Source organism: Netta rufina (genome assembly GCF_964035555.1).
Source record: "Netta rufina genome assembly, chromosome: 7".
In the NCBI taxonomy this organism is placed as follows: domain Eukaryota; kingdom Metazoa; phylum Chordata; class Aves; order Anseriformes; family Anatidae; genus Netta; species Netta rufina.
In genome coordinates, this window is record NC_140130.1 from 5,893,271 (window position 1) to 5,905,660 (window position 12,390).

The window sequence follows — 12,390 nt, forward strand, 5'->3', positions numbered from 1 at the left end:
ACTTGAAAGAAAAGCATCTGTCTGTAATAGCAAAGCCAGATGCTGTTTTCCAAATATGCTCGCGGTGCTAATACCCAGATTTCTTTTTGTGCTCGTTAGCTAGCCAGGGCTGGCTCATCCAGAAGCACTTATAGATGCCTCGGAGCCAGCGAGAGGAACTGAATGCCCCCAACTAAGGCTCCTGACTTCATGCTGTCTCTTTTACATGCAGGGAAGTGGCAGGACTCACTGCAGCCATGGCGATTGTTTTTGGAGCTTAAGAAAGCCAACAAGATGGGAAAGAGAAAACCATGGACAAGAACAGAGACGACTGTACTGACACCACGTAAACAAGAGAACACTTGAGTAAGTATGTTCTGTGTTGTGTTTTTTTGTTTGTTTGGTTTTGTTTGTTTGAATTCTCACACCTTTGTGATCAAAATATGCTCTTATTTCTTTGAGTAATCTGTATCAAATACTGCTCTAATGGCACCAGCAATTCTGACTGCCTGAGCAGCACAAAGGGTGGTGGAACTGTTTCTAATGGGGCTTTTCAGTAACTGCTGGCTGGGCTTTGTTTCACATCTTTGACAAACACAAGCAAAAGGCAAGAAGGTGTAGGGCTAAGGATAAACAGTTATGTAGGTCCCATTGCTAACAGGCTCAGTAGCAATTTAACAACACATTTTCCAGCAAAGGTTTTAAAGTGTCTTCTGCCAGTATGCAGTTTCTCAAACTATCGTACCGTAACTGCATTCTCACTACTCCAGAGGTATTTTCTAACATATTAGCAGTTGGTTTCTTCTACCTTTTGGCTCAATTTTCAGGATTTTATTGAGGCAGAAAACCCAATTAACTAAAATGGGAATTTTTTTCTTGGTAAAGACTTCAGGCTTGACCCCCTAAATCAGTAAAACCATCATCGTCCAGAAAATTAGACTGCTTAGGTAGCATCTGGTGCAGCTCACTTTGATTCTTGTCCTCATGCTAGTGGAATATTGAGACATTTTGCTAGAACTGCTGTTGAAGAGAAATGGCTAAGGGAAGCGAACCTCCTGCAGCCTCTCCCCACCCTGCTTAGGTGTGTCTGTGCTGGGGTCAGCAGGGCTGGCTGTTATTCCTCCTGCAGGAACAGAAGTTCAACAGCTACAGCAGCCACAGTCTCATCTCCCTCAGGGGTTTCAACATCATCTCAGCGTAAGGAAGCCTCACTGCAAACTCAGGACCTGATGGCAAGTGAGCACCTCCAGCATGGGTGCTGCTGACCTGGGGACTGTGTGGGTGGTATGTGTCACAGCAGCCCCAGCCTGGCTCAGGGAAGGGAAGCAGTGAAGCAAACAGCACCAGGGCTTCTGCAGAGGCCCCTTCCCAGCCATAGCTGAGGAGGGGGAGGCAGCACCGGGGGCATCACTGCAGTGCAGGCAGCCCCTGCCAGCTGAGCAACACCAGCTATTGAGAGAGGGAACCTCCTCTGGCATCTAAAGGTAGGGCACTGCTGCCAGCTGTGCTCAGCATCCATGGCAGTGAAAATATTCAGAAAAAAAAAAAGCATCTAAAAAGATTTAGGATTATAAATAGGCCAACTATTTCTCACAAAAACTCAAGAACTGGGAGGACAAGGGTGGAGAGTGTTCTGTGATAACTGCGTGTTACCTCATCACCTGAAGCCTCATAACCGATTTGAAATTCCAGTGTCCTAAGGCACAATTACTTTGATTGATTAATGAAGATGGAAACATTCCCATCCCCACTGCCCAAGGAACAGATGTAAGCGGTTACTACTAGGAATAAAAGCAGCATTTGTTTCTTTTTATGTGGACAAACAACAAAGGAAAGAAATAGAGAGGAGATGGGCCATAATCTCAGTTGTCAGGCTGTGCTGATGCAGGCATGTTTGACATTACACTGCTAAAGCATCTCATCTAAGCATACACAACTGCTGGCTCACATTTTCAAGGTTAAGAGCCAAATTCACCATAGAGTCCAAGAAAGAAGACAGTTAAAAAATCTGGGCTTTTGTGGGAAGTGGAAAAACAGGCTAAAATAGACTATGAGACACCTGTTCCCCAGAGAAACACAAACCATGCCCACAGTTTTCAGCAGTAGTGGTCATGTACTCTAGAAAAGCAAGGAGTCAGATGTCTGGAAATTGAGGAATACGAACTGGTTTAATTCAGCCTTCCTTAGAAAGGAGCCCTCCCCTTGACTCTTCCAGGCGGCGCTCATCCCGCCATCAGCAGACTGACAGTTGCGAGGACTCTAAAGCAAATACCCACCGGCTTTCTGCGCTGATCCAGAGGGGTGCGGTGAAGGAACACCACACGTAACACACTGTCAGTTGTGGCCCTGATCTGTATTTTGTCCTTATTTTCCTTTCTGTAATACTCATGGGCATTAAAAATCAACATAATCCGTTTGTAAAACTTTAAGGGGGTATTTTAGAAGGAACTAAAAGTATGTTTGTTTTGTCCACAGATGAAACACTGGTGTAGTTGGAGACTGAACCTGTAGTGGAGTGTTAGTCAATTGTAAACTGTAGGAGATGTGTGCATTTTACACAGACTGAATATAGAAGAGAAGAAAGATGAGTCTGCATCATTCCAACTCTGATAAAGTGCACGGCCTTCTGAATTCCTGTCCTCGCTCGTGGAGCCACTTATTGGATACTGCAAAGACATAAAGGTACGTGATCACTGTATCTGTTTGGCTCGTCCTTCTAGTTAAGCTACATTTGTGCTATTATTGGTAAATAACTGGATTTTCCTAATTTTCTTAAGTATTTTAACACACACAAATAATTAATATATTAATATTACATTAAATATTATAATATATAAATCCAAGATAAAAAACTTGCAGTAGATGTAAAACTATGAGAGATTACTCAAGTAGATACAGAAGTACATTGTATTTTTTACAGATGTATAAATATGAAGATGGAATGAATATATACTATTTTATGTGTGAATATATATATATAAAATAACAGTGTTGAGAGAGATAATGACATAGATATCAAGTAGATTTCCTTACAGGAGTCTAATGGCTCTCTCTGCTCTTCATTCTGTCACCAAGCCCAAAGGAAAAGCAAGCCAGAGCAAACCCCAACCAAACCCCAGAGCTCCAGATTGCGAGAAGCAAGAACAACGTAAGGAACACTCACCCCATTTGTTTCCAACTAGTACTGGGCAGGCTGCATGCCGCGTGCTGTAATCTCCTTCTCCACTTGGAAAGAGATTGTACCAGAATACAGCTGTTCCCTGGAAATTGCAGTGGAAACCCTCAGCGTTTTGCTCTACTTGATACCAACTTAACACTAAAGTAAAGGTATGTTCAGATTTCAAATACTCCTTTTAAACTGAAGGTTGTTTTCCACATTCAAACACTTACTTTCCTACCGATTGAGTCTCCGTTGACTCACTCTGTGTGTATGTCCTTGTCTGTTAATTATTTTTTTTAGACCCTAACCCGACTTCATTCAACTGCAAGCAGTTTTAGAAAAGCGAGGCAGTATATAACTATAAATGAGCAGCAGCCTTGTTAGCAAAGACCAACTTTATTTGTGAGCTTTCTGAAAGAAAAGCTATAGTGGGAACACAGCATTTCAGGGAGAATTCCCTGTGAATGCCCCAAGACCAATCTACTTACACACCAGCATATTTTTAAAAATTGTTTTGAAGTATTGTTTTCCTTAAGCACTTTTCAAAGTCTATGCATCAGCAGCAGTTAAGCCCAAAACATTAACTATGAGTTAGCACGCAATAGATCAGCGGGCCCTGGAATCACCAGTACTGCTCCAGTAGCTGCACTTGTAAGTACCCCATGATTAGTGCTCTAATCTTTTGTATAAAGTCAGTTTAAAGCTTCCTTTTAAACATTTGAGTTTACATCCACTGTATTATTGCACAGGTGAGAGAGGAATGGTTACACCGGATAATAATGGATAATGAACCCTTCTTACCTTTTTAGGCCAAACACTAGCTCCTACTTCAGGAAAGACAGTAGCTCCCCCTGCTGACACATCACTCATCTGGAAAGGTGGGAACAGGCACAGGTAAGCTGCAAGCCACTGCATTCCCCAAATGTCCCGTTTTAGTAAAATAAAATTAGATTATTGAACAACTTAATTTCTGCCTCCCACATAGTGATCAAAGGCTGCCTGATTAACAGCATTAAACAGGGCTACCCCCACACTTGGTTCAAGGTGCAATAACCACCAGCCTTACCCAAATGTTACATGCTCAAATGTTCTGACAAGGAGCACGCTATAAATACTGATGCAGATATGAAAATAAATAGCCCAATATTTTAAGCTGCTACTGCCCCTTTGAGTGAAAAACCCCTCCTTAAGCACACGTGTAAAAACCATTACTTATGGGTAAGAAGATACCCGTATGTGTTACCACTAAGGTACTGGCTGCCTTCATTTGCAAGTCACTTGAGTAAAAAAAAAAAAAAAAAAAGTAATGAAATCATTCCACTGTACAGAATACACCGCAATAGATATTTTTGGCAATAGCACATGACAGAAATATATCACTTACATAAAACAACCAAGTAGCAATTCTGTTGCCTGTTCCCAATTCCTTAAAAGCATCCGGCTCATCTTTCTGTGAATAAAAGCAAGCAGGTCTAATAAGCACTTCATTTTGATTATTGAGAGGAACCAATGACAGACAGCTGCAGAGCCAGCAGCAGACAAACTCATGCAGAAAAATTAATTAAATCCCTATATTTGCAGCAACGGGGGGGGAGGGGAAAAGAAGATGAGTGTACCTATTAATTTAGATAAACAAGGGATTTTAAAATTCTACAGCACAGGGAAGTCAAGTCCTAAGCCAAAGTTGGTAATAGGTAAGAACTGTACTGCCAGAGTATATAAATCTTCTCAGCCACAAAGTTAATTATTTAATTACAGCGACTGCTGCCTCTTGTCCTTGGCAGAGAGGAACAGCAGTGAGGGCAGCTCCTGGATCCCAGGTCCAGCAGCAGCAGCAGCTCCACGCACCCTCAGGGCGGCTGCCAGCCCTGGGGCTTGCTCTGCCCTTGCCCCGGCCCTTTCCCAGGAGCTGCCCCTGCTAGCAGCTGTGGCAAGCAGGCTGCTGCGCACACCCTGGCTCACAGTTTTCAGAGTGCCCTTAAAAACCTAACAAGTGATTCATTCGTTAAGCGGTGCGCTCGCCTAGCCACAGAGTGTCTGTGACAGCCATTCCTGCAGCTTTGCACAGGAGTAAGGTATGTGCGCACCTAAACGCACGGGAACGGGCACTGTGGCTGTGAGGCTGCCCGCCCAGCGCCGTGCTCAGGGGGCATCACTTGAATAAAACACCAGAACCCCCACAGGAGGGTTACGAGACCAGCTTTTGTCACACCTCTGTTTCTTACTTCCAGAGCCTGCCTCCTGTGACCACTACTTGCATGTGCTGACATTTCAGCAATGGGGCATTATTTCAGAAACTGACCCATGCACTGCCAAACAGCAACTGCTAATCACTCGCGGTGCCTTTGAGCATGTGCTTACAGAGCAGAGATTCTGATTAATAGTTGGTGGCTTGGATTCACAGCGCAAGGTTAATCTCAAAGTGTTAAATCACGAATAAGTATGCCCAATAAATAACCAACTGAATTCAGTGCCATTATTTCCAGCAGTTTGAGATTTAAGCTGGAAGAAAAATAGGTTGGGAATTTAATTCAAATAAAATAAGGATTGTACAATGAGAAGAACTGAGTAGAACCCCCCCTTGCAGGTCTGCATGGTAAGCTGCGATGCAAGTTTTTTTTTTTTTTTTTTTTTTTTTTACCCTGCCTCCAAAACCTTCCTCATAGGAAGGGGCATCGAGCTCCTGCCCCTGCAGCCACGTTTGCCTTACTCAGCAACGCCAGCCCTGCAGCCACGGGCACGGCAGCTTCAGTGCACCGCTGTGTGTTAGCTGCAGGCACCATCTTGTGCGCGTCAGGAGCACGGGATATACACCACGCACTTACACAGTTTGACTGTATAGCCTGCAGTGGTTTGAAACAACAGGGCTTTCCACTGCCAGCTAACAGTTCTAAATGTTACTCCAGTTTTAGAATCCAACTAATGCCCTTTGCTCTGGTAAGAAGCATCAGTCATCTCCTTAAGAACAGCTCTTTTTAAATTTCATTCTGTAAAAAACCTTGTTGCTCCGTAACACCTGTAACGTTTCTCAGTTCAGCTGGTGGTTTAGAGGGCTTCTCCACTAACATGGATTAGAGAAGTTGAAGAGCTATAAAATTTAATATACGTTAAAGATTAAATATTGTGCCACAGCCAAGAGGCCCAGGCTTCGCCAGGTGACTATCTCTCCTCCATCTCTTTACTTGCCCGTGCAAAGTCAAAGTGGGGTTCATACTGTCCTCCCACTCCATAATTTGCCACCTGAAAAAGAGAAACACAGTGCTTGTGAAGAAGAAAGAGGCGGAGACTTTAAACAGGACTTACCCTTCCGAAATCAAAATGAGGCTCATACTGGCCTCCTACTCCGTAGTTGGCTACCTATAGTGAAAGGAAGCACAAAATCTGGTAAAGCTGCATTTTATCCAGAAAGGGCAAGAGTGTGACCATCAGCTACAGCCTTTTGATGGATGAAGCTTCAAAGTCAAGCCATAGGAAAGCACAAGTTTCTGTCAGCAAAAATGCACCAGATGCAGCAATGTCCTCCTGTGTTTATTCAGAAATAAGCTCAAGTTCCTTGAGACACTGCATCAGTGCAGAGCCAGGACATGACTGCACTCTGGGGTCTCTCCAGCCCCCAAAAGCTCCAGCTGCACCCTCCCTTCCCCAGGCCAGCCTTCCTGAACGCTCCCCTGGCCATCCCAGTTGATGGCTCATGACAGGCTCCTGTTTCTGGGTGCCTGCTCCTGTGACCTTCAGGTCACAGAACTTGCTTGTCCCCTGATGGGAGAGCTTTCGGAACTCCTGAAGCCCTGGGCAGCAGCATGCTCCAAGGAGCCCCACGATGTCTGGCTGCAGAGCATCCAAGCCTGGTACTGGACATTGTTTACACCAGGTAAGGATTCCAGCACCCTGTACAGCCGCTGTTACTGTGACTGGCTCCGGCCCCCTCCCCGTCCCTCTCCATCCTGCAGCGCATTGGTCACCGCTGCCATCCCTTGTTCTCTCAGGTGTGTGCACCCCCTCTGCACCCCCCTGGCTGTAAGGTGCAAACTGTTTTGAGCATTGCTGCTTGTAGCAGCTCGCTCTGTTTCACACCAGGACATCCTTCCCCCACCTCCCAAAGCAGAACAGTATTTTGTAATCTGTAGAAACTTCCCCAGCTAAATGCTTTTTAAAATAGCTCATGGCACTTTTACAGCATTCAAATCTGAATCACTTTTTGTCTATAAAGAAGACCCACTGTCCTTTTTTTTTTTTTTTTTTTTTTTTTTTTTTTTTGTCATCTTTGCATTCATAGCATCAATTTTCAGCCAGAGGCTTGGGCATTTTATCAGCAGCAGGCTTGATGGAGCAGAACACCAGTTTTCCTGGAACCACAACCCTGCTTTCTAGGCACTACCACTGCCTCAAAATCAGTGAAGCAGCATACTAGCTGGTCATTTAAGAGCCTTGAGCAGATAAATAAAAGCACTTTTAAAATCAAGGTTACTTGGGTTACATTACAGAGAACAGACACTGTTGGCCCTCTAGGCCCAAGGATGGCAAATCTAAACAACCATCCTCTTCCCATTTCCTTAAGCATCAGTCAAACTGAACTTTTCACTGTCATCACAGAAAAAGAGTTTGACCCTACAGCAACAAAACTGCTTTATGAGCATAAACAAAAACTAATTTGTTCATTTCAATGCATATCAGGGGCTTCGGTTACTGTTATTTCCCTGCAGCAACAGCAAGCCATTCCATACTACAGCAGGTGCCACTGTGCAAAGACAACTGTTTCTACCTCCCTGTAAAAAGAACAGTCGTTCCTCCCCTGGCACTTGGATCCAGCCAGCCATCAAATTAGCTGCCGGTGGACTAAACGAGCTTTTGTGCCTCCCTCAGCAGCGAGTGCGAACCATTCTGCATGCGCAGCCAGCCAAAGTGAAATGCTAGCTGACATGCACCGCCATACCCGTAACAGTTATTACCTGTAGTTCCTCTGCTGTGGAGACATCAAGGCCTGTTAGGTCCTGTATCCTTGTGTTAATGCGAGAGACCACAGGGCTTTCGTATCCAGACAGCCACGCACTAAGTGAAATAACCAATAAGTTAATAAAATGCAGTAGTCATAGCCAGTATAAAGGCAACATGTGGGATTACTTCAAATTGGAGATTTTTTGGGGTGTAGCTTACTAAAATTTAGTAGACTACTCAGAAATATTTCTAGGGCATTCTAGTCAGAAATATTTCTAGGGCATTACAAAGATCTGCAGGTGATAAATGTGCTTTCTAGAGAGAACATGTACAACACTGGTTTAAGGCAGCTCTAAAACTACGGGCCTTACTTCCCATACAAGACTATCAAATAATCAAAGCAAGGGCTCCAAGCAGTGAATTTCAGCTCTAGGTGTTTTTCTACAGCAGGACACTACGGATTTGCTCTTACCCACTCCAACCAGCTAGTTCAGAGCATACATTCGATGCAGCAGTAGGGAAAAAAATAGGTAAGTTATTTTAGCGCACACAGAGTCTGTGGGCCTGTAACTCAGTTCCTTCCATGTGTCAGCATCCACCTACAGGTGCGTGCTCTGTGTTCTGCCCTTTATGTCACATTATTTACCTGTGCGATGGTACTGTACAAAATCATTATGAAAACAATTAAGTAATGCCTAAAACTCTTCACCATTTTTCCCTCTTGAAAAATTTTTACCAAAACAGCCCATCACAAATTCAGTGTTTAACATACGTTTCAGGTACGCAGTGATTTTTAAAGGAGATTTTGTTGTTGTTAATATGAAAGTGAAAGGTCAGCCTGTCAGTTCCAAAGACACTTTCAAAACGTCTGCCTCTGGTTTGTAAATTAGGACTCTTTGGCTAGAAGAGCTGCATTTAAAATATTTGGCGAACCTGCCAGCAGTTAAAGGTGTGAAGAAATAGAGGAGCAGGGCTCCACAAGAAACACTGCCTTAACCCAGACCCAGCGTAGCATTTTCTACTCTAAAGCAGTCGCTCAGTCTTGAGGCTGCATGGCTGGGAAGCAGCCACGGCACCCAAAAGCAGCCACGTACCACAAGCAGGGGTGTGTGGCAGACAAGCACACACACACATAGTACACAGGTATAACCACAGCTCCATGCATCCCCCCAGCCCCTTACCAGCTGTGAACACATCCAGTTGCTTACATAGAAACACACACATATTTGATCTGTTAACAAGATAAACACTTTGTTCTTGAAAAAAAAAACAAAAACAAAACCCACCACCTATTTCATCTACATCTGCCCGTTTTTTTAATTAAAAAAAAAAGCTCTCATCTTTTTGCATGTTTTTCTTATTTTACTCAACCAGTTCTAGCCAATGCATCTTCGTGTTAGCTGGTCTTTTCTTTCTTTCAGCATGCTACACCTTTTCTCTGTGCAGCTTGGAAGACCTCTACTAGTGGCTACTATGGATTATAAAGTTAACGATTTGGACCCATTTGTCCTCTTTTTGCAGGAAGATGGAGCCGGCTAGGTCTGCCTTTTCTCTAGTGTCTGATTCAGCCTTTTGGTCTCATCAGTGGTTCCTGCTGCTTTTACAAGGCTGTTGGACAGAAATACCTATGCTCAGAGCCTACCTGGCAAGTACATACTAGCGGTTATACACAAATGAACTTTCATGTCTGTAAGAAATTAAAGGTTTGTTTGTTTTAAACATTTGTATTTATAAAAAAACAGCCACCAAACCACTTTGCTTGGGAGGAACAGTAGCATGACACGTGACACAAGACACTGACACAGGTTACAGAATCTCTACGAGCATGGAATTGTTTTTTGAATTTAAAAAAAAAAAAAAAAAAAAAAAAAAAGAACTCTCTATATAGAAGACTTGCACAGGCACAAAGAGTCATCCATTTGTGAACACTGTTAGCATGAGAAGGTGTTACAATGCAGCTGCCCTTGGTTTCAGGAGCAAGCACAGAGACCACTCATGGAAAGCACGTCCCGACCAGAAAGCAGCTACGCAGCCCCACGGAACAGGCAGCCCCCACAAGCAACGCAAAGCTCCCACTCCATAAAGCAGAGAAGCCCCAGCGCAGCCGTCAGGCAAGCCTGCCAAGCCTTCAGAGGTTATGCTTTAGCTCCCTCTGCCTAGTCTACCATACAGGCTTTAAGAAAAAACAATAAAAGCAAGCATTCTGACTCCATCAGTTACTTAGAGTTGCAGTGAATGCTCTGAGTCCCTCCGCAGGGTGAATACTGCATCCTTTCATGAAATAAAAGTACTGTACATGTTTTAGAAATAAAGTAAGTTAATTGCCCGCGGGTACAAAGAACGTCTATGAGAGGTGGAGGAAATGGGGAACTGGAAGCACAGTGCGAGTGCCAGCCTCTCTGCTGGAGGCAGCAGGACCGGAGGGGAGGCCAGCAGGTCCCCACAGCTCCACCTGCAGCCTCCCAGCACACGCTAAGCCTGTAAGCTCCAGGTCCTGCTGCCAACAGGGCGCGCAGAGCCTGCACTGAGCATCCAGTCACCAGGCCTCTGCCTGCTGCCTCTCCAGGTCCCACAGACTTTGGTGGCCCCCAACACCTGTGGCCAGCCACCCTACGCTGTCCCCTCTTTTGGGGCCAGGCTCAACCTTAGACCTGTGCTACCATCAGCCTGCCTCGAGGCCTCTCCAGCAGGTATGCCATCACCGTGAAGAAGCTTTTTTCCTGCTCCTGTCTGTCAGACAAAATAAAGACTGCCTCAGCAGTGGCACATGCTGCAGAATTTATAAAACCCTAAACTGTGCTCAGCAGAGTTTTTTTCCCTTTTAATATATGCTTAGTCCACACTCAAGTGCACACAAACTCTACTCTTCAATATAAACGTGGTAGATCTGGTTCCTTTGCTGACAAGATAACCGGCAACAGAAAGCATTCCAGCACTTTTCACCAGCTGACGCCCATAAGCCCACTGTGGGCAGAAGCCTTATTAACAAAAAGGGAAGTGCTTATTTCTTGCAAAGTCACAAGCACAGGAGTTCAACCTGTGACTTTGCTTACTGGAGGCTTTGATATTTCCTCAGTAAGCACCACATCAAACCAAAAGCTCGCCTCCTTCTCCAGCTGCACAAGTCAGACCTGTACCAGCCATTACAAAGGCTGCATCCTCAGCCACGGCACCAAAATGTCAATGCTGCTTTTGCAGTCACACAAAATACTCATTTCTGTTTAAGAAATTTCTAAAACGTACTTAGTGAGTGAAAAAATGTTAGTAGAGGGATAACAAAATGAATAAAAGCACAGACTAGTATTTCTGAATTGGGAATTCTAACATATGCTACAGGCTTTGACTGGCTGCTGGGAGGAAAGGGAAACAAAGCTTCTTTAAAAGCAGTGTCAGAGTGGCCAAATTTATTCTGGTACTGCACACAGCACGGCTCGACGGTGCTCCTCGTCCTGCTGGCAAGGTGCCCCCTTTTATACAGCCTGCCACGTACTGCACAGCGAACAGTAGTCCTCTCAGGGAGGAATGCTGTAATTTAGAAGTGCATTTGCTAGGAAAGAATGTTTGACGGGGGAAAGCAGTCAGCTATTAAAAAAATAAAGAAAGCATTTTTTGGTTTTCAGGAGCAATGATTCATCAGGAATCCAAACCAGCTCAAACAGCCCTGAACAGGGGAACATTTCTACCAGTGGCTCCCCACGAGAAGTTCAGTGATCCAGCATTAACAGCAGAAGCCTTCCAAAATCAGCCTGGTTTTGTGTTTGTTTTTGAGGGGGATGGCAATTTTTCTCCCCCTATAGTTTGAGGTGTCGAGTTTTCTCATCATAATCAATCAGCACACAGGAATGCAAAGGTGAGGGAAAGAGGCATGAGAAGGGAAGTCCCTCACACCCCTCCCACCTCTAAAGTCCACTGCTAGCCTCAAAAACTTGTCTTCACACTGCAGCACACTATGCCCCATTTACTTGTACTTCTCTTTGCAATTCTAACTCGGTTTCCAATGAGAAAAGGATTTTAAGCACTTATCTTGGCAAATTCAGTTGACTTCTGAGTACCACCAAAGTGGTACATTGGAAGGAACCCCCCGAGCAACACCTTTCTGAGCAGCAAACCTTACAGGTTCCAGGTGCCTGCTCACCTGGTTAGCACCAGGTTTATTCCACGTGTGCAGCACAGCACAGAGCCAGCAGCACAGTCCCTAGGCAAGGTGCAGCCTAGTTCCAGATTAAAGCCTTCGGAAGAATACTTATTTTGGTATGTCACAAAGCCAATGAGGAAGTGATGCCAAATGGGACCTGGCTGCACACCCATAAGGGAAT

The 12,390-nt window shown here is 44.6% G+C and overlaps 1 protein-coding gene across 4 annotated transcripts in view; it reads right to left on the minus strand.

Annotated features, from left to right (window-relative positions):
* Window positions 1–2,128: 2,128 nt before the first annotated feature.
* P4HA1 (prolyl 4-hydroxylase subunit alpha 1) overlaps window positions 2,129–12,390 on the minus strand; it is a 33,354-nt gene continuing 23,092 nt past the window's right edge. For 2 of the 4 annotated variants that reach the window (XM_084289707.1, XM_084289708.1), the window contains exons 10-15: window positions 8,089–8,188; window positions 6,326–6,379; window positions 4,524–4,589; window positions 3,941–4,009; window positions 3,143–3,239; window positions 2,129–2,645 (exon numbers count right to left, since the gene is read on the minus strand). In XM_084289707.1, the coding sequence (XP_084145833.1) occupies window positions 2,575–2,645; window positions 3,143–3,239; window positions 3,941–4,009; window positions 4,524–4,589; window positions 6,326–6,379; window positions 8,089–8,188 (457 nt within the window). In that variant the 3' untranslated portion in view covers window positions 2,129–2,574. Of the gene's footprint in view, window positions 2,646–3,142; window positions 3,240–3,940; window positions 4,010–4,523; window positions 4,590–6,325; window positions 6,380–6,442; window positions 6,497–8,088; window positions 8,189–12,390 lie in introns of all 4 variants that reach the window. The other 2 variants (XM_084289709.1, XM_084289710.1) reach the window with 1 other exon arrangement.